This window comes from Brachionichthys hirsutus, unplaced genomic scaffold, assembly GCF_040956055.1.
Source record: "Brachionichthys hirsutus isolate HB-005 unplaced genomic scaffold, CSIRO-AGI_Bhir_v1 contig_1452, whole genome shotgun sequence".
Classification (NCBI taxonomy): domain Eukaryota; kingdom Metazoa; phylum Chordata; class Actinopteri; order Lophiiformes; family Brachionichthyidae; genus Brachionichthys; species Brachionichthys hirsutus.
Window position 1 is genome coordinate 1,727 of NW_027180710.1, and position 22,274 is coordinate 24,000.

General features: G+C 46.9%; 3 protein-coding genes across 3 annotated transcripts; all 3 read left to right on the forward strand.

Annotated features, from left to right (window-relative positions):
• Positions 1-404: 404 nt before the first annotated feature.
• On the forward strand, positions 405-6,153 carry LOC137916499 (solute carrier family 45 member 3-like). The gene is made up of 7 exons (XM_068759499.1): positions 405-564; positions 1,484-1,725; positions 2,899-3,011; positions 3,453-3,919; positions 4,021-4,286; positions 4,364-4,618; positions 5,921-6,153. Exons 1-7 carry the CDS (start codon positions 405-407, stop codon positions 6,062-6,064), a joined length of 1,647 nt encoding a protein of 548 aa, XP_068615600.1. The 3' UTR covers positions 6,065-6,153.
• A 4,567-nt stretch (positions 6,154-10,720) lies between these two features.
• LOC137916498 (Krueppel-like factor 15) lies at positions 10,721-12,269 on the forward strand. The gene is made up of 2 exons (XM_068759498.1): positions 10,721-11,790; positions 12,101-12,269. Exons 1-2 carry the CDS (start codon positions 10,721-10,723, stop codon positions 12,267-12,269), a joined length of 1,239 nt encoding a protein of 412 aa, XP_068615599.1.
• Positions 12,270-18,535: 6,266 nt separating this feature from the next.
• LOC137916497 (ETS domain-containing protein Elk-4-like) lies at positions 18,536-21,944 on the forward strand. Its single transcript, XM_068759497.1, has 5 exons — positions 18,536-18,742; positions 19,420-20,139; positions 20,213-20,452; positions 21,658-21,777; positions 21,846-21,944. Exons 1-5 carry the CDS (start codon positions 18,536-18,538, stop codon positions 21,942-21,944), a joined length of 1,386 nt encoding a protein of 461 aa, XP_068615598.1.
• Positions 21,945-22,274: the final 330 nt, after the last annotated feature.

Sequence of the window (22,274 nt, forward strand, 5' to 3'; positions counted from 1 at the left end):
AGACTGTGGCGAGATGTGATTTGTCTTATTGTACCATCATCAGAGTGCAAAAAAAACACTACATCGCCATATTTAAGTCAAGCGTGCAGGTAATTGTGCTTCATTCGATTTGTGTTTCCATGCAGGAAGACACCTGACTGGCAGACAACGTCCTCGATTCACCCTGTCGGATTCCGCGTGTCGTCGTGGGATTAATCTTAAAGCCGCCAAGTCAATAGCGAAAGAATCGTCACGCGCTCCCGTGCAACACGCCATGACCTTGGAGCCTTGCAAAGCTGATAAACTACCAACGCCCCAATGGGAAACTTTTCTATGTCACAGTTGAGTTGAATATCACAAAAATATAAAATCTCAGCGATTTTGAATAATTTAAGAGGTTAGGTTGCGAAGTGAATAAAGCAATTATGAGACTGGAAAATCCGCTGGGAGGCCAAGTGTGGAGGTTGATACTGGTCAACATGCCAACATGTGGCCTGGAGGCCTGCCTCGCTGCAGGGACTGTCTACATCCCACCTCTGCTGCTGCAGGCGGGCCTGGAGGAGCACACCATGACTATGGCGCTCGGTAAGTGGATATGAAATACGTCACAACATGTAGTTTGCTTAACATTCAAACACAGATTTGTCTGTACGACTGGCCAATGCCTACAGAGATCTCCTGTGATTTGCGGTCAGGGTCGGTTTTAGCGAGCTACATCAGAGCGGGCTGGCTTAGCGAAGCGGACTAGCATCCCGGAAGCCGAAGCCGGTGAGACGCTGTCCTAAAAGTCAATGCAGGTAGTCGTCAGCTTCCGGCAGTTCGACTTGACGACCGCACTGGTCGGTTTACGACGTCTTTTTACGACATACCGGAAAGCGAGCGAGCGAATCGAGTGTACGACAGTTTCTGCGGTCTCACCCACGATTTCTACCGAGAAGAAATTGTCTCTTTCTACTCCTCATTTACAGAATCATGACGCAGCATAATATACCTACGGTGATTTAACATGGGTCAATTTACGACCAAACTACTTTAAAAGCAGATTGACTTAAAATAAAAATAAAACTGTACTTTAACAGTTTAACAATTGCCTGCAACCCCCCCCCATTTGGTCTGGTTAGTTCTCAAAGAAAGCTGAAGCCTGAAATTTTCACAAAGCGTTTCTGCTTCTTTTTAGTTCATGACTATCACATTTGACCGTCGAGGCGACGACTGGGGATCTTACGCTTCATTGATTGTGGCTAACTAACTCATGCTATTTCCAGATATCCTTTGGCTGTATTAAATGTGACCGAGATGAGATTGCACTTCTCAAAGCCACACTTTTGCTTTTGAGTTGAAGCAAAAGACTTTTCAGAAATTCGTTCACAACTTTGTTCAGGCCCGTGATCAAGGTAGCCCATCGCCTAACGGGTGTATCGGATCAATATGCTGATTGAACAGCAATTACTACATTCCTCACAGGTCAACGGGATGAATCTAACAAACTGCTTCTTTCTGCCAGCGGTGAGTCCAGTCTTAGGTTTGGTCTTCATCCCCATGCTGGGCTCAGCCAGCGATTCATTGCAAAGCCGCTGTGGTCGTCGGCGTCCATTTATCTGGGTGTTGTTCCTGGGAGTTTTATTCGGCATGCAGATCATTCCGCACACCTGGTACCTCGCTACGCTGATGTCCCCACAGAACCCCTATGGGTTTGAACGTGTCCTGCTGGCTGGAGCTGTGTGTCTGCTGGATGTCGGTGCACAGGTGAGTGAAAGTCAGGATTAATTTGAGCTAGGACAGCTAGCCTCTCCGGGAAAGTGCAGCCGGATGGCATCGCCGTAAGCTCACTGCTTTTCCTGTAGCTACGTAAAATATTGTCATTTGAGGAAATTTTTAACAGTGGGGGAAAAAAAAGTTTATTTTTACCCAATCGTAAAAGATCAATCAACTGCAACAATAATTTGAAGGACCCAGCTCTAGCAATCAATAGGACCGAAAACCACAGTTGTAGATTACGGTAAAGTAACGAGCTAAAAATAAAGCTGCGAGATTCCCACGTAGCAGCCTTGGCAGCGTGGCGCTCAACCTGAAGAACAAGTCCAACACAGAGAATGCAAGTTAGATAGATTTTTAAACGTGGCGCTTCTGCTATCTGCTAAAAAACTCTCAAAAGGATCAATAAAATGCTGAATTTTTTGGTGATCAAATTAATTTAAATACATGTTAGCAAGTGTTTTCCTTCAGTCGAGATATGAGCATGTAAAACTGTTGAGTCAACGACGCCATTTTCAAGTCGGTGTGTGTCGTGAAAGAAATACCTTCGCACAATCTGGAGCTTAATCTTAATGACAAGCAAAGAGAATGGGAAAAGGAATTTAAAAACGCATTCCTGACTCCTTCCTGACACCCCGCCTAGCAACATCTACAACTGTGATAACTGGACCGGTCAACCAGGTCCAAACAGTAGAAAACAGCTACCTGTATAGGTATAGGATCTAAAAAACAAGGCAACCAATACAAGCCTTTCCATAGTAGGAGGGCCTTGTTCCTTCTCCATAGTAGTCTAAAGTATAAAAGTGCAATTTCAGTTTTCTTGACACTTTCGTTTTCCGTTTTGGGATCCATCGCTTTCAAAAAAAACAATAAAACAACTGTAGAGGTTTATATATACCGGTGTATATATATTTTAAATCGCTCCTGCTTCTTGTCAATAAACCGATCAAGTTCAGCCCTTGTGAAACTCGATGACGCGAATGCCTGATGGCCTCTCCGAGTCTGAAAGCGCGCCCTGTGCCCCAATCGTACATGACTATTTCCACTTAACGTACTTTGTTAAAACAAAGTAATCAATAGTACATTACAGACCCATCATATTCCAGCTTCCTCATAGTGAGATTGGTATCGGTGTCATTGATAGAACTTGTGTTGGCTTCTCAGGCTGCTCTGACCTTGCTGTTGGCGCTGCTGTCAGATCTGTTCCCGAAGGAAGAAGAGAACCGCAAAGCGTTCGCCGTCAATTGCCTGATGACAAGCCTGGGGGCGTGCTTGGGGTGAGGGGCCCCCCCCGCGATACTCGTTTGGTGTCTCTACCCTATGGAGTAGCCCGTTGTTAGGCTGATGCTCCTAGACTACCATTACTCTTTCTGTGTGACATTAGTAAAGCAGCTCCTCATTTGAGCGCCGACTAACTTTGAATCTGTAGGAAGGGATGACAGATTTGTTTTCTTTCACTTTTTTATTTATTTGATTATGACACATGCCACATATAAACATGCCAGATTGTAGCCAAAGGCCAATTTCCATCCGTAGTCCCAGGGGCAACTACCCAAAATAGAAGTATCTGTGGGGATTGACAATAATAGATACCGCTAATTCAAACAGTCTAATTGAAGTGCCTTTAAGATTATCACATCTTTATTGACTTTTGAACCGTCTTGGACTGCTGCTTTGAGAGACGGCCTTGTTCACTGTCTTCTACATTCTGCACGCAGGTTTTTGCTTCCTGCCGTGGATTGGAGCGACGTACCCATAGCAACATACTTGGGGGGGCAGAAGGCCTTCGTTTGCGCCACGCTCACTATCTTCTGTCTCATCTGCTTTCTCACCACCGTCTTTATCAAAGAGGAGAACACAGCCAAAGAGGGATCGAGGAAGGTGCCCCGCAGAATTTCAACAAGCTGGAAGAACAAAAACTGTCCGAACGAAATCATGCCTGGTCATTGTTGCCTTGTGAGGCTGAGCCAATATGCATCAGCATGCATGTCAGCATTACCTCGCACGTATAAAGCAATGGCACATGTCCCCACGGCCATATGGAGACTGTGTGTGGCGGACATGTTTAACTGGACATCGATAATGACTGTCATGCTCTTCTTTGGGGAATTCATGGGGGAGGGATTGTACAATGGAGCACCCAATGCAGATCCGCAGTCGCAGGAAAAGCAACACTTTGAAGAAGGTACGCTTTTTGTTTTTTTAGCTCTACTAGTCCAAATTAACTCAAACTACTGAAAGCATTTGCCACGAAACCACATAATACTACACTATATGTCTGTCAAGGTGTGCGCATGGCCAGTGTGGGTCTCTTCCTGCAGTCTGTGGTGGGTGTGCTGTGCTCGGCGGGAATGCACTACTGGGTAGCCCTTCTGGGATCCAGGGTTGTGTACATCAGCGGTGCAGTGGTGTCGGTGTTGGCCACCCTCATCGCGAGCCTCACAAACAACGTGACGACGGTCATCGTCATGATGGCTGTGACAGGATACTCAACGTGTGTCTTTCATGTCGTGTCAAGAACATTGTTGTGTCTCTATCACTCAGAAAAACAAGTAAGTTCATCTAATAAGGCATTACTAATAAGTGAATACCATCACTCTTGCTCATCTTTCATCCATCTTTCTTTAAGGTGTTTTTCCCTTCATCCAAGCCCAGATCGCAAAGGGGTGGCAAGAAACTCGCCTCCAATTGTCAAGTCCCTCTAAATTCTCAGGGCTGCACAAATCGACTACCTTTGCCTGGGACGGAATCCCCCGCTGGGTCACACCTTGCTTCACTGCTGGTGGATGGAGGTGACAAAAGCAATGGAGACTGCCCTCCAGACTTACAAAGAGGGATCGGCTTTGACATGGCCCTTCTGGACGGCGCTTACCTGCTTTCACAGGTAACGTGGGTAATGTATTTCTGAAAGAAAGTACAAAGCTGATTATGATGCCTGCGGCGACTAGGTACAAATCACCTCTTGATATTGATTGAACTGATTACCACATGCCTTCTTTGTAGATCTAGAGAAAACCTATGACAGGGTGCCTTGAGAGGAACTATGGTACTGCACGAAGTATGTCAGAGTAGTTCAGGACATGTATGACAGCAGTGAAATGTGCAGTAAGAGTACAGGGGAGTTTAGTGTAGAGGTGGGATGCACCAGGGATTAGCTCTGAGCCCCTTTTTTGTTTACCATAGTGATGGATAGACAAACAGATGAGGTGTGATCTGTAGTGAGAACAGGGAGCAGGTAGAGGAGAATTTAGAGAAGTGGAGTTATGCTATAGAAAAGAGAGGAATGAGGGTGAGCAGGAGTAAAACAGAGTATATGTGTGTAAATGAGAAGATCCCAGGGGAAAGTATCAGGTGTGCTCTGTGATAGGAGAGTGTCAGCGAGGATGAAGGGAAAGGTCTACAAGACAGTGGTGAGGCCAGCCATGATGGACGGCTGAGAGACAGTGTCTCTGAGGAGAAGACAGGAGGCGGAGCTGGAAGTGGAGCAGATGAAGATGCTGAGGTTCTCCTTGGGAGTGACCAGGTTGGATAGGATTATAAATGAGACAATAAGAGGGACAGTGAAGGTTAGACATTTTGGAGACAAGGTCAGAGAGACCAGACTTTGATGGTTTGGACATTTCCAGAGAAACATGGACTATATCAGTAGAAGGATGCTGAGGATGGAGCTGCCAGGGAACAGGGCTAGAGGTTGACCCTGGAGACGGACGGACGTAGTGAGGGAGGACATGAGAGGGGCTGGTGTTGGGGAGGATGATGCAAAGGACAGGGTGAAGTGGAGAAGGCTGAATTGCTGTGGCGACCCCTCAGGGGACAAGCCAAAAGTACAGTAGTAGTCACAATGAAAATGTATATTCTAAAATCAAAGACTGTTGGACTCGCCGGCGATCTCTGGGATTGCAGCTCTGATAGGAACACTGCTACTGTGGGAATAAGCATGTTCTTTCCGCTGCGACCATGATAACTTCATACGAACTCTGGAGCAAATAAAAAAAGATATATAAATGCAAAGAAATTGATTTGGACATTACATGAAACCCAAATTAAGTGATTTTATTTGTACTTTTATTTTGGTTGTGAAGCCACATTTTGAGGCTTTCGTGCATCGCGCTGCTCCATTTATGCAAGAGGCAGACAGAAATGATGCCGCTCGTCCGTGTGAACTGTTATTCTGTGTCTCCTGCAGATCTTACCAGCAATGTTCATGGGCTTTGTCGTAGAGATGGCTGAAAGTGTGCGGGCTTACATGGCGTCTGCCTGCTGCTTCGGCGTTGTGGCCGTCTTCTGCTCCACCAGGGTCATCTACAGTCGCGAGGACCTCCATCACTGACCAAGCCCTATAGAAACAGCAGCAGAGGATCCAGCTCAAAGAATGGCTCCTTTAATGAACTTGAGTTTGTATCAACTGATGGGAGTTATGAAGGATGATGCAGCTTTATGTACTGGGGGGGGGGGGGGTTGGTTGCTCAAAATTAAGCCAAAATGGTTTAAATTACAAAGTATGTACGTAAATACTTTACAAGATTTAATTTAAGAAATTCAAATACTGACTTTGGGGTTTAACGTACATAAAAAGCACAAAGGAAACAAGACCGCAAGGGCTTTTTTGAAATGCGTTGTCTGACTTTATTCGTACTGTAATACATTCTACTGTGTGACTGTACTTGTACGCCAACATTTATCTCATAAATATATTCATCATCATCAAGAAAGGTGCAATGTTACACTTTTTTTAAAAGCTTTGTTTTCAACTTTTACAATGTGATTTAATGGAATGTACATATTTCATCCCTTGGAAGGAATTTTCAATACTTATAAGGGATGAACAAAAAAAAATCATTCAGTCCTCTGGCACCACCCTTTAAAGGGATGCTAAACAGGTGAGTGATAATGATGAAGTAATTAGGGACGCAGTCTCTCCTCCCTTATGCTGTCAGCTTCTATATGGAACATCAGTTAATAAATTGTCTGCGTATGTGCTCGAAAATGACAACACTCATGGCGTCAGTTATTGTTTGAGTTTTATGCAATTTATTATTTATGTGATCGTGAGCGGCCGCGCCCTGCCCTCTTGGCAGACGAGCCTATTGTGTTTTACTGTTGAGGGAGGTGCTACCTCTGCTGAGGAGTATAACCCCCCCCCGTAGTTGGAGCACACCCCTTTCCTGAAAAAGGACCCTCTGGCCCCTGGCTGCCAACATGGTCCACCCGGTCTCTGTGTCTGGGGAGATCATGTGGGCGGGCCTGGAAACGCCAAGGGACCTCCCGGAAGAGCTGGGGGAGGTGTCTGGGACAGGGAAGTTCAGAAATCCCTGCTGAAACTCATGCCTCCACCACTTATCTTGGGACACCTCCTCCAGCTCTTCTGGTGGGGGGGGGGGGTCCTTTTTCAGGAAAGGGGTATGCCCCCCAACTATGGGGGGGGGGGGGGGGGTGTAATACTCCTCAGCTTCCTGGGGAAAATCTATCCGGGCGATGCATTCGGGGGGGTGGGGTAGCCCGCCTCTCACCCATCGATAGCAAGCTGACCTTCAAATTAGAAAAACGGTGGAAAACACATATAAACAGGATTCCACGTCTCTACAACGTCTTACATATAAATATTATTTCCTAATGGCTTAAAATTAACTTAAATAGTAGCACCCGGGTTTCCCCTATTTGATCAGGTGATCTTTCACAATCGTTACAATACGTTTTTCAATTTCACAATCGCCACTATTCAGTGCATCCAAGACCAATGTGTGGCTTTCAAACTCCATGGACATTTTTTTCACGATGGCCTTGAGTTGCCTTTTGGAGGCGTCAAAGTTGACGTTAGCGTGGTCACAGATGATTTCTGGCCAGACAATTTCAAACAGGTGAGCTATGAGGCTACGCTTGTTCAAAGGGAATCTCTTCAATTTGAAGCACAGCCTCCACACGATCTGTTCGCTGAGCATGCTGACATAGTCTTTGACTAACAGCATATTCCGTGGCTCCTCACATCTTGGGTCAGCATCTGGAAGAATTGCCATCACGCTTTTTGCCGTTCTCTTACTGTAATAGTTAACCTGGCTTCCCAACCACCAATTCATCAGGACCATAAATTCCCATGCCTTTTCCGACACGTTGTCTGACCTGCAGACCCGTTGATCGCAGCCATTAGCAATAATGGCTTCGATGAGTTTGATATATTTCGCTCTAAGTTTGGCACTTTGCTGTATTTCTGGCTCATGGCGCCAACATTCTAGCACATTTAGAACGGATTGTGTCAGCTGGATTCTCTTGTCTTCCTTCAACTTGAAATGCTCTGCTATGTGATAAATTTGGGCTTTGGCAAATAATTTCGTGAAAAGATCTTTAAGCATCTTCTGAATGTCTAATAAAGACAGTTGGATACTCCTTTTTGGAAAATCTCCCTCCAACATCACAAGCTTTTCTGTGACAATCGTGTCAGAGGTACGTAAGGTATCCTGAGAGATTTCAGATTCAAGCGTCTCAAATGATGTTTGTGACAGGCCATTCAAAAGGGCATGTAATATACCCTTAAGTTCCTTCCTGATTTCTCTTTGCACCTCTCGACAAACCATCTCTGGGAAATTTCCGTCAGGATCTACCTCGTCAACATATTTCTCAAATATGCTGTTGATCTTACGATGTGGTTGACGTGGGGTTATGGCTATGTAGTCCATCAACATATCTTTTGCATGACCAAACATGATGTTGGTGCAGCTTGATGCGGTGAAATACTCGGGCTCGTCAGACTCTGAGCTGTTTGACAGGGCAGAGTTAACTACTTTCATAATTTCGGTACACATGTTGTCAATCAGATATTTGGAATGCGCGCTCGGGCTTGGGTGGGGAATATTTAAAGCTAGGCAAAAGCTCTGGATGATGGTGTCACCCACACAGAACTGAACCTGCTCCTTGGACAGGGATGTATATTTATCCTTAAATTCCTTTACTGTGGCATGCGATACATTTGATATTATCTTCAAAAGCAACTCTACTAAAACAATGTCAAAGGCAGCATCGGACCGCCCTGATCTCATTAATTCCCACTGTTCCTTTGTTATCCATTTAAGGAACGAGTCAATGAACGGCCTGATATCCTCGACTCCAACCTTTGGAAAACTATCTGTCTGCGTGGCAATGGATTTCATTGTCTTCGCCATAATGGTGATGTTTTGTTTCGTCTCCAGTATGTGTTTATTCAGTTTATACACACACATGCATAAATAGACATCAATCTTATTAAGTATCAATCTAGCTTTGATCTCAGGCCCCTCCCTGATCAAAGCATCAAAGAAATATATATATCACTAGAAAAGATCAAAAGGTTCTAAATTGTAATTGATCTATTCTGGATGTTACTTGGACACATGACTGTAAAATTCCATTCCATCTTTTGTTATTAATTTTACAAGGGTTGTTTCAGACGTGAGATAAATGTACTTTCTTAATACTGTCATGAATTAAGTTGTCCCGTTAATTAATGCAATAAAAGAATGAAAGACTCCTCCTCCAGGAAAGCTTTAATAAATATTATATCAAAACGCACATCCGTTGTGTCCGTTAATCCAAACGATCCCTAAATGTCACGAGTGAAGGGAATTGTGTGTGTGTGTGCGCGCGCGCGCTGCAGATTTAAATCCCAGGAAAACGGCCGCGTCATCCAAGCACTGATTGTGGGACAATCAATGAATATTTTTTAGCAAATAATATCCATATAGCTCGAGAAAAAGCCCGGATCCGCAGGGACCCTAACCCCGTGGGGACCCCCGATGGGATAAGCCGGAAGAAGAAGAAGAAGAAGTAACGCAGACGGAGACGCAGCGCTGACGGGCGTTTCTGTTGCGTTCCTGTCAGCGCCTCCGTCAACGCATGGCAGCCGGAATTTATCGATCGGAAGCCAATCAGATCCTTCCCTCGCGGGCGAGCCTCCGCCGCGCTCGGCCAATGGGAGGCGCCGAACAGGACCCGTGCCCTCCGAGTTTGTGCAGCGATGCCATCACGTGACGAAGGGCAGAAGGAATGCCAACATGGACCCGTGGCAAGGACGGGATGTGAGCGCGCTGCGGGGATAACGCGACGCACGAAGATCCACGCGTCGACGGTGCCGCTCCGCCCCGCCGAGCCCCCACCGGGAAACACAGAGGAGGTGAGCAGAACCGGAAAACGTCCCGGGATCCTCCGGCTCGGATTATCGGGAGAGACGAAGTATAAATAGAAATAGAAGCAAACTCGAGACTCGGCGGATTCCGACGCGGGCGCGGGTTGCCATGTTGCGCGGCCGCGCCTCCTTTTTTTGTTTTTTTTTTAGGAACACGCGTCGTTTGTTTTTATCGCGTGGACGTGCCGATCGTTTGGCTCGCGGAGGGTTTTCCTCGCCATTCGATTATGGGCGCGTCATCGTGGGCCGTGTTGGGCTGCGCCCTGCGCGAACGAGGCCCTGCTGCAACACGTGCGTGACGGTGTGACAGCAGGCGGCAAGCGGCGTTCACGTAATAAACGGGGGGGGGGGGCTTAGTTCAGTTGGACCGCATGTTTGGTTCCCCCACCTTATCTTATTTACATTGAACTTTATTATGCACACCCCGGATGCATCGCCAGCGCAGGATCAGGAAAGGATCAGCTGGCATTTAATTCCCAATGATCTGATAATCTTTTTTTAACCGCAGCTGCATGTTGTCAAAGTTTCTCAGTTATCGAAATGTCAACATGAATATCTCGTTGTGCTTGTTTTACGTAACTGCAGAGTGTGTTTGCGTCACATGACCGGAAACTTATAGCGTGACTTCAGAGATCAAGCGGCCTCTTCAAGATGGTCTTTCTTGTCACATTTACCCGTCAAAGTCGAGAAACGGGCCAGTGAGGTAAAAAAAAAAAAAAAAAAAAACTTTTCTCCTACTTCTAGGTAGTAAAATCCAGTCTGAATGTTCCCTTTGCAGGTTTTCCCGATCCCGCTTCCGGATCGTTTTTCCTCGCCATCCCCTCCTCTGGATCAATGGTGTCTCTCAGCAGCAGAACGCTGAGTTTGGAAAATGACCTTTTCAGGGACAGCGGCAGCTTGTTCTGCCTCGGCCTGGAGGACGGAGGCTGCAGCGAGGGGGGAAGTTGCGCCTCCAGCCCTGAGGCTGGGGAGCCGGGGATCATGCACCGCTTCAGCCACGGGGAGGAGGAAGATGAGGAGGATGAAGACGAAGAATCACAGCTGCATGATTTTCTTGGAGCGGAGGGAGAAGAGGAAGCTACGAGTGAGGGGCCTCGCCTGCCAGATTTCCCTTTCCAGCCCGCTTCCCCGTTCTCCCCAACCCTGGAGGACATAGAGGAGTTCTTGAGGGGGAAAATGGAACTGGTGAAAGAGGAGCTACTGATCCCGAAGGAGGAGGCCTCCCCTCTGCCTTGCAGTGCCTCCTCATCCTCCACGGCAACTCCTGCTGCTTCCTCGGAGACTTGCGGTGACCTCGGGACAAGTTTAAGCCCAATCGCCCCTCCGGGCAAACGGGAGAGTCGCCGCCCAGATGAACCGCCCCCTTCTTCTGAAGTTAGCCCTTCACCATCCACCTCAGCCCCGCCCATGCTGCTGGGGGGTCCGCTGGTTCTCCAGCTTCAGCCGATACATCTGGCTCGGCCTCAGACCCAAACGGGATCGCCTCCTGGCGCCCAAAGTGGCATTTGGCTGACTCATCTGGTCATGGGGCTCCAGGGTGGGGCAGGGCAGAATGTCGCCCTGCTGGCTCCACAGGTGCCCGCCGCCCCCGCCACCTTGCTCTCGTTAGGCAGCGGCGATGCCAAGTCAGCTGACCAGAAGTACGTGAAGATCGCCCCGCTGCCCATTGCCATGACGACTCTGGAGATCACGGGCGTGACTGGGATTGGGGACCAGGGCAACGGCGTGTTGAAGGCTGTTGCACCCCCCCGGGCGAACAGAGTGCCACCTACAGAGAGGGTCCACAAGTGCTCCCACCCAGGCTGTGGGAAGATGTACACCAAAAGCAGCCATCTGAAGGCCCACTTCCGGCGCCACACGGGAGAGAAGCCCTACACGTGCGGCTGGCCTGAATGTGGCTGGAGGTACGTGACTCGCCTGGCGGTAAAGATCGGGATCAGAATGGCGGGATCAGAATCTGCTCGCGCAGCCGGTCAGATCCCGAAGCCGCGTGTCCGTTAGGCTGGCATCAGCGTCCGACCGTCATCGAGTAACTCGACCGCTTTACCAACCGTGACTTCATCAAGGCGTGCGTAGCGCTGCAAGACTTTTATCGCGTGGAAATGGAAGTTATAATTGTTACAAATCACCCCCCCCACCCCCCAATAACTCCACAATGAAGACCCTGCTTTCCTTTGAGTTCCTTATTCCACCCGTCTGCTCTTGTGTTGCCAGGTTCTCCCGATCTGACGAACTGTCTCGCCACCGCCGCTCCCACTCCGGCATCAAGCCCTACGAGTGTCCGCTGTGTGAGAAGAAGTTCGCCCGCAGTGACCACCTATCCAAACACACCAAGGTGCACAGAAGCTCCACGCCCGGCAGGGTGAACAGATCCGCCGTGTGACGCCGTCGGCCGGCCCGAAACCCGATCCTGGAGCAGCGGCGTCTGGGACACCCTCCGGACTTTGGGCGATTTGCTAGCAGAACTCTGAGACATGTGAGGGCTGGCTGCTGTCGCCCCATCGCGGCTTCCTCCCCTTTCCTCCCCCCTGCTGCTTGTCTTTCACCGGTCCTTCCGAATGAACAGCCACCTCAGGAAAACCAGCTGAAAGTGGACTTCCTGTCCTTTAAAGACACACGAGACCAAACGCATCGCGGGAGCGAGTCTTGGAGGCCTCGCTTGCATTCCCCGTTTGCACTACCGTCCCTGCTCCCGAGCTACGCCGTAGCCGCCATCGGAGCGTCGGCGACGCTCTAATCTCCTTTATACTCGTGTGATCGCACTTCCTTCTCAAAGCCAAAGGGGTCCATAAGCGTGAAGCTTCCCGACGTTTTTTATACGTTGCTCACGTGGGGGCGATTTTGTCACACTTTGTATCGTGCGCTCTAAATCGCAAGAGTCGGAATGCACTTTTTAATGTGGCGTGAAATCCGGATCCAAAGACTCTTCAGAGTGGCTGTTCTCATGACGACGTCATTGCGAGACTCGACCCGTGGTTTTTGTTGACGTTTCGTCCGAGCCAAGAAAGACTTTTTCTTTCGCATCCAATCCCGGCCTTTATTGCCTTCGTCCAATCACAGTCCTCCCTATTTTGACCTGTGGGCCCCCGGCATCCCATAAGTTCAATCAATGCCTTTGCCCGTATCACATGACCTCGCTGGATCCATGCTTTGTGTGTCACGGCGAAGGCTATGTGCTACTCGATGAAAGTTGTTTGATATCATCGCGTGCGGCCGAGTTATGTGGCTTTTAAATCCACTCGGTCTGCTTTTCTTTTTTGTTGTTGTATTCTAACGGTGCAAAACACTGCTCTTTGTCATGAAAGCAGTTTCCTGAAAAAAAAAAAACATTTCTCTCTTGGTCATAGCAGCAAGAAAAGCTAACAAGACAAGCGGCTGGAGAGGCAGCTAACATCTGTCCATGATCCGTGCAAGCGGTACTCGGTTTAATATGTACAGCTTTTAGCCTTTGTACAGATGTGTGTGTGTGTGTTGTTGTTGTTGTTTTTTATCAGAGGATTTTTAATCAGTGCATTAAGCTATTCAGTCACATTTCTGGAAAGGTTGCTGGTCTGTCACGCGAGCTCGATTGTCGGGCTACGAGTCCGTGAAACGCCCGACTGATGATGACCTGGGATTTCACGAACCATTACGCCGAGTCCCGCTGGTCTCAAGTGCACTTGTGTTTTTGGAAATTTCCGAAATGATTGTTTTTTTCCTTTTTTTGGTGGTTCCATAAAATGTATTGGAACCTTAAAAAAAAAAGAAATTACTAATGGCCGTATTATCCGAGAAAGGTTCGACTGTAATTCGCAGTACTGTCACAATATAACCAATTGTTCTTTGATCTCGGTACTTTGGTGCTTGCAGATCCGCCAGTGCTTCCCATGATGCACTTCTTTTTAACTGGATTGTCTCTTGTTGAACCGGCGCACACTTATTTTTGAAAGTACAAAACCGTTCTGGTGCTTTTGGGGAAACTTGCAACGAAGAGCGCTTCTGCATGTAGCAACGGACTCCTGCTCTGTGCCTCTTTAGCTGCTGAAGAAACCGAGCTGAGGCAGGCAGACAGACGGGCAGATAGACAGGCAGACAGACGGGCAGACGTGTTTATCTGTCTGAGCCTCCCCAGGCTGTTCCTACTGACCTACATCCAGACCTTTATTCTCTAATCACCCCATTCTCTCTCTCGCTCTCTCCTCTCTTTCGTTCTCAGTCCTGCCGCTGTGCCAGGTTGAACACAGGCTGTAATAATAAGGTTTTTTTATTACAAAAAAAAATGCTATTTTCCTATATTTCAGAAATAAAATCACATTTTTTTGTTTCTAAATAACCAACCGACTCATTTGTTGTGATTTGGTTTGTGTGTGTTGAACAGGGCTGCTCTGAAAAGGAGACACTTTGATGGTTTTGAACTACAAATTGACTCGGCGTTAGTAACTTGGGTCCTGTAATAACGCCAGTAATAACATTGCGGTAGTTTCCAGGGACCTCTTGCACCTTGTTTCGGATGGAGAACGTCAACCTCATGTTCAGCAGTATTAGGAACTTGCTCCAGGTTTCCTTGACCTTATCCCAGCTGGTGCATTCTCAGCTATTTGTATGTTTCAAAAAGGTTCACAAAAATCAGTCAAATGCAAGCAAAAGATCCCAAACATTTAACCATGTGTAAATATAGAAGGATGTAGCATCAGTTTTAATAGTTTATATATATATATATATAAGCACTGTTGCCTCACAGCGAGATGGTCGCAGGTTCGTCTCCGGCTTGTGGCCGTTCTGTGAGGAGTTTGCATGTTCTCCCCGTGCCTGCGTGGGTTCTCTCCGGGTTCTCCGGCTTCCTCCCACCACCAAAAACATGCAGCCTAGGCTGATTGGTGACACTAAATTGCCCGTAGGTGTGAGTGTGTGTGTGGCTGGTTGTCTGTCTCTGTGTTGCCCTGCGATGAACTGGCGGCTTGTCCAGGGTGTCCCCTGCCTCTCGCCCATTGACTGCTGGGATTGGCTCCAGCTTGGCCCGCGACCCGATAACGGAATAAGCGGTTAGAAAATGAAATGAAATGAAATATATATATATCTAAAGAATGAACATTGCATGTTTAAATTCCTCAGGTGCGTTGATGCATCGTAAACTAGAAAAACAGTCAGAGATTGTAAAAGATAAAACTTTTATGTTGCACCCCTGAAATGAAATGAACGACTGGACTCACGTTCATCTTCGTTTGGAAACTTTTAATTACAGTCCTCGGTTCAGTAACGTCAAGTAATATTTTTGTCTCCTGCGTACTACAACACACCTTCTGGACTCTTTTTCCAATCATGCCATTTGTGTCCCTCCCTCTTAAAGTGACACTCCCATGTTACAGCACAGGCACAATTCCAGATGTAAAAATAATTCTAGAATCTGGATCCATATCCGGATCAACGCCATTCTCGGGGAGGACCGAGCCATGGGCAGAACCTTGCTTGTGTAAAAATGTCAAGTCGATTGGGTTGTAAGTTTTTGAGAACAAAGAGACGGACCCAATTGCAATACCTTCGCCTCCCCTTCGGCGAGGGTAACTACAAAAGCACTCGGAGAGCGCAGACCTCGGCCAAGGTCCTCAGCCTCCCTATATTGTGATTCACACTACAAATAATTGTCCTACATTTATTGTATCTATAGTTTTAGAGGGAGCTGCAGCTTCATCTGCAGGGATATCAGGGTGTAACGTCACGCTGTCCATGCTTACCTGCCTTTTTTTGGTGCTATGCTCTTTCACAATCTAGGAGGATCTTGCTAATCCAGCGTGTTGTGGTCAGAAAAAAAGCATCCGATTTTCCGTGTCCTGCAGATTCTTGTCGAGCTGCTCTATGGCCAGGGGTCATGACGTGAGGATGTAATGACATCTTGTGCAACCAAGAAAGTCTTGCAGGTGCTTAAAGAAGAACAAAGCTGCCTTTGAAAAGCAGTTCATCTCGGCTGATCAGTGAGTGTGACAAGTTCAAAGCCCCCTAAAGCAATAAAACCGAGAACGATTCCTTTACCGACAGATTAAAAACCTCTATGAAGTATTTATAAAGTGTGTTTGAGTTGAAACAATAAACTGAATACATGCATGAACAGAAAAGCAGACGTTGAAAATCCGTTCAGTTGAATGTCATTATTGTTACAACAATGGCTCGAGTGATTATATGTCATTTTAGACTAAACTGCTCGCAGGACAAACCACAGAGGAATGCTACCCAACTTTATAAATCCTCCCGACTCTACAAAGCATCTTTCAACTTGTTATTTTGGAATAATGGTGATCAAACTTTACTGCTTTTCTGCAGTTTCAATGCTTTAAAAAACAAAACAAAAACCTGTTACTAAGACTGCTTGCTGCTTTCATGTAAAGACTTCTAAAATCATAACTACAACATTACAACTTGAATGAAGTTTAAATAGCTCACAGTGATACTGCAGGAACTTCATAGCCCCAGTGATAAACATATAACTCATATTTCCCTTTATTTTTATTGGTCGATTTTAACCCATTTAGGAAACATGTTCAGGTATAATGGACACACGTCCATAAATATAATGTTGTTCTGAGTGCATTTAAAGGGTATACAGTAATCCATATTTTAAAGGTCTTGAATGATCACGTTAATTTAAAATGAATGCCAAATATAATAATTAGTTTCAACACAGTAAGAAACAAGCAACCAGCGAAACAAAAGAGGAAGTGATCTCAGCGCGACTCAAATGATGCATTCAAATCTTCAGGAGAACTGGGTATTTATCAAGTTAAAATTTTTTTACTGGTTGGTTGCTCTGACTTTGAAAGTTCAAGACAGATATATTAACAGCTTAGCATAAACGTGTGAAGCTGCAGAGATCGTGAGATTGTGTTTTTTTTGTAATTTTTCCTGAGAAACCTTTAGAAAACGTTCAGTTCTCATCAGATTGACATATTTTGGGGCTATAACTACATAAATAAAAGCAATAATTATAACGATAATATTTCTAACAAATTGTATGACCCTAAAAGTACAAATCAAAACCACTATTTCCCGCACACATAAATCATTACACTGTCTGGCGAGGAAACGCTGTCACTCCTACACCCGAAAAACGCGGTTGTACGAGGTTCCCGAACGCAACATTTTTCCTGTTCAAAGGATATGTCGTCAGTAAGATCCGAATGCAGTTTAATATAATTTATGCTCAGGTATTTCCTCGGCATTCCGTTTGAAACTTCTTCCCAGAGTTATGGAACGATAAAACATTTCTCCAGCAATGTTTTGGGAATATTTCGACGCGACTCGACGACTCAGAAATTCAGCGGGCTCTACGAGTGAGGTAACGTTAGCGCACAAGCTAACGCGAAGGTAGCTAGCAGCTAACTCACAGTTAGCAAACTAAAGCTAATGTTTTGATTTGTTTGCGATACGCATTAGCTAAACATGACCGTAGCATTGAGCTAGGCGCTGCGACTTTATCCTGTCGGGGAACGACTTTAAACCTGTGGCGACTTTTCTTCAAACTACGTTTTCCATCAACAAGTGGTCTTTTATTTTGCAGTGTTTGGGTGCCTGTCTGTCGGACAATGGAAACCAGACAGTCTGAGCGTTTATGGGTCGCGAATAACCGTTGCAGAGCTGACATGCTCTCCCTCACGTTAGCTCAGTAGATAGCATTCGCTGCTAATGTCAGGCGTTACACAACACACATCTCTAATCTTCCCTCTCTGCCAGCAGTTTTGACACTGCCCTATTTTTTTGCCCTGGTATCAGCAGGTTTACTGTGACAGGTCCAGAGAGGCTTGTGTTGTCCACGTGTGTGTGTGTGTGTGTGGTCGGGGGGGGGGGGGGGGTACTCGTCCCAATAAGAAGCTTACACAGAACACGCTTGCTGACTGTTTTGGTTTCTACACAAGTCACGTGATGACATTTATTACATGTGAGTGGATTATGAGGAATGGACTCCGCGCCCTACGGTCACACTAAGGCAGCCTGATGTCCCCCACCTGTCCTTGCTGCAATCATCCATGTCAGACATGCCATGATTTCCAAGGTTCCTGTCCTAAATGATCTATTTCATATGCATATTCCTCGTTAATTAGTTTTTGACCTGTTTTTTTTAAACTACGTGCACCGTTTTTTAAACTACATGCACCGTTTCTTGAATAACCATCAAACCAATCATTAATCTTGATACGAATGTGATTTCGTCGTTGGACGATTTATAATCTCGTAACCCTTTGGTGGTGCCCTGCCAAAATGATGGACAGGAAGGGTTGTAATCAAGACAGCTGTTAAATTTACCTTTACAAAATGGACACCACGTCTCTGCCTTTGAGACGCCCCGGCGCGCGCAGCAGGCCGTTTCTTTGGCTTTTTAAAGAACGTGTGCAATTTGGTGTTTGTCCAAACGAAAATCTGGATCCTCCATGTTTGAAGTGTTACATCCGTGCAGCTCAGGTAAAGTATGGAGAGCTCCCTGTTACGGTGTCGCTTAACTCTGTCGTCCAATCAGGAGAAATACGTCTCAGATTGTGTTAAACTATAGCGCTGTCTCGTATTGTTGAGAGCAGAATATTTGCTTCTTCGTGCTGCTGTTCCTGCACGTATGATGTCTATTGTTTTTCCTAGCCCATGACGTCTGGTTTTTTTTGTGTGTGTGTTTCACCTCCAGTGAGAGACATGGACAACTCTGTCACCCTGTGGCAGTTCCTTCTCCAGCTCTTATTGGACCCCAGTAACGAACAACTGATCTGCTGGACCAATGAGGAGGGAGAGTTCAAACTGCTGCAGGCCGAGGAGGTGGCGCGGATGTGGGGAGCCCGTAAAAATAAGCCCAACATGAACTATGACAAGCTCAGCAGGGCTCTCAGATACTACTACGACAAGGTAAGAGCATCGCCGGAGCCGCTTCTCTCCCGCAGGATGCCCAGAGGACGCTAAAGAGTGCGTCGCTGCTTTATGCTTCACAAGGAGCGCTGAAAGACCAAAATGTTTCGTTAATAATCAGCCAAATGTTTGCCCCACATGTGATTTTTCTCACACTCCCCAGCCTCGTCGTCTCCATCAGAAAGCCTGACGCATTCGTTCAGCGTCCACTTCAAAATGGCCGATAACAAGAAAAAGAACGATGGAATAGAAGAAGAAAATAAATATCTTATTGTTATTGTCCTTTGAAGGACAATGAAATTGTGAAAAAACACCAAAAACAGTCTCAACGGGGAATCCCATGGCCGGCCGTCAACGACGAGGATAGAAAACGCATTAAATGCGCTTTTCTAAAACGTTTGCATGTAATTCTGTTTATCTGTGTTTAATTAGTTTATCGTCGCTCTTCAAACCCGATCACTCTTTATTAAAGCTTAGGATTTGCTTTCACAAAGTAATTAATCGCCACTTTATCTTTTGTTTGAAATGGTAATTGAAATTAAATAGTCACATGTGTAAACCTACAGTATATTTAGGACTGCTGGGATGCCAGTTCAGTGACGTACATTTAATTCATTACGATGAGCTACACTATAAACTGATTTATTTTTTATGGCAATTGCTTTTTTTTCTTACAGAACATCATAAAGAAAGTAAACGGTCAGAAGTTCGTCTATCGCTTCGTGTCCTATCCCGACATCCTGAAAGGCGACGTCGCCACCAGAACAGAAGGTGGGGGGGTGGGTGGTGGGGGGGTCGACCCTTCCCTTTCAAAGAGGGGAGACGGCTCCCTGCAGGAGGTCGAGTCCGGTGACCTCAGCAAGGGGGGAGGAAGCGCAGCGGCTCTGGGCTCCAGCTCCAAGCAGTCGAACCGCAACGACTACATCCACTCCGGCCTTTACACCTCCTTCACCCTCAACTCGCTGCAAAACGGCCGGCAGCTCTTCAAGTCCATTACAATGGAGAACCCGGCAGAAAAGATGGCCGACAAGAGAGGCCTCACCGCCTCGGCCAGGAGCCGGGAGCCGCAGCAACCGACTGCTCTGCCGTCTGTCATCAAGTTTGGAAACACCCCCACGAAGCCAGCACCAGGTCCTCAGGTCGGCACGGTGACCCTCATGTCCACCCACCTGGATGCGTTGCAGACGCCACCCCAGAGCACCGGAGACATTAGCGCGTCCCGGTCCGTCTACGCATTCGAGCACGTCCGCGCGTCTGGTCCGACGTTTGACCTTCAAGACCTGACCTCCGCCAGCCCGTCGCCGAGCTTCATGCCTGACTCCTCCCAGGAGCTGGTGATTGACAGCGACATGGAGTCCGGATCGTCGCAGCCAACAGATGCCCATGTTCAGGAGAAGGCAAGTGTCCCTCCCCCACCCCCCATATATAAAGCGTTGTGACACGCATGTAATCCGCTCTCTTGTCCACCAGGTGGACAGCGGCGTCAGTTTCTCAGGAGATGAGGCCAGTTTGGTGGACGCAGAGACCAGCTCGTCCTCGGTGAGCAGCACCACCACGGTCAGCACTCTGAGCTCAGGGAAGCCCCGCAAGCCTCCGAAGGTCCTGCAGATCAACCCGCCGAAGCTTCTGGTCACCGCCTCCGACTTCCCCGCCATGAACGTCTGCAGCCCCTCCCTGCCGACCGCCTCCCTCACGCCAGCCATGCTGCAGGTGAGGTCACGTCCCCCTAATCGCCTGTTTGTCTTGCCGTGTGTGTGTGTGTGTGTGTGTGTGTGTTTGGGGTATTAGCAGGTTGGGGACCACTGGTTTAGATCACGAGTGAAGCTGCTTAAGGATTTCGGAAATCAATGGGCTTCACGTTTGTGCTTCGGTCGTCTTTCACTTATTGACTTGAAACGTTTTCTTTTTGAGTTTTCGCACGTAGTTCCTGAAGGTTGACACGTCAGTATCTTCATTTGTCTTCACTAAACTACCTGGGGAAGGATTCTGTGAATGCTTCCAATAAACGCATTCACAGAGTCATTCCAGACTTGTTTTTATAAACTGCAGAGGAACCTCAGGTTGTCGAACATAATTTGTTCAATAATACTGTTCGGAAACCGATTTCTTTGAAAACCAAAACTGCATTTCCCATAAGAAATAATGGAAAGCAGATTAATCAGTTCCTACGCACCTGATACATGTCCATTTACGTGCCTACAGTTATATTAATATGTAACTACGTGTATCTAAACAACAGATAACACATAAAAGTGTAAATAATACTAAAAACAAACATAATAAAAGTAATTTTAACCCATTGATAACTGTCCTCCAGGGGTTTTTCCTTCTCTTTCGCTTTAGCTCAGATGAATCTTCCTCTGCAGTTCCTCTTCTTTTTAACTAAGAACTAATGTTGGTTACATTGGACGGGTGTTTGCCTTCATTGAAAATGTTCCCTGCTCGATTTGTTAACGGTAGCAGTAGCTTCTCCACTCCTTTCCGTACTAATCAGAGTCGCTCCTTTATCACATCTTTTGTGTTTAAGAAAAGTCTTAAATCGTCCATTTCTCCACAGCGCACTGCAGCAAGAGCCGGGACACAAACAGCATTTTCATATTTGGCGACTCTTTCCTTCTTCCACACACAGTTTCTCTCACTACTTTCCTCTTTTCTTTTCTAGTAGTATCACTGCTGCCTTTCTTTGGATCCATGATAAGAGCACAGTCTTTGTCCTACGGCAGGTTGGCTCAAACTGAACCTACTCGGGTAGACTCCGCCTTCGTTCGCGTGTGTTCGGTTCGCCTGCGCTCGACTTGTGTGTTCGAACTCCGTGTTTTTGTTCGACTTCAGAGGCATTTTGAACTTGAATTTTTTGGTCGAATTCCTCTGATTCATTGCAACAAGCATCATGTGTCTCTCGTCGTCTTCCATAGACTCCGACGCTGTTGCTGACTCCCAGTCCGCTGCTCTCCAACATCCACTTCTGGAGCACGCTCAGTCCAGTCGCCCCGCTCAGCCCGGCCACACGGCGCCAGGGAGCTCACCTGTTCCAGGTCAGTACCTGAAAACAAAGATACGCCTGTCTTTATGAAAGACGCCTAACCGCTCTGCTCTGTTCCAGTTCCCGTCGGTCCTCACGCCTCAGTTCCAGATCCCTATGCACAGTATGGATGGGACCAACACGCCTGGACCCATTTCCCCAGACCCCCAGAAGACATAGGAATAACACCCTGCCCCACCCCCAGAGCATTTGAACTCAGACAGCCAGACTTCTCCAACCCATTCCACCCCCCCTTGCCATTCCTTTAAAGTTTACCACCACGGAATTCACACTACAAACCGTCGTGTTGATGAATGAGGATGCTATCCCGTCTATTGTCTGGCGTTTTGGGGATTCTCAGCCATGACGGTTCAGAGGAGGGATACATTCCCACGGTAACTGTTGTTGCGTGTGGATTGGTCTCTCAGCAGCGACAATCGGATTCACACTCGGACGCACAGACGATAGCGTCTTAGTGAATCGTTCCTATATCTCGTTGTGCTTTTTTTA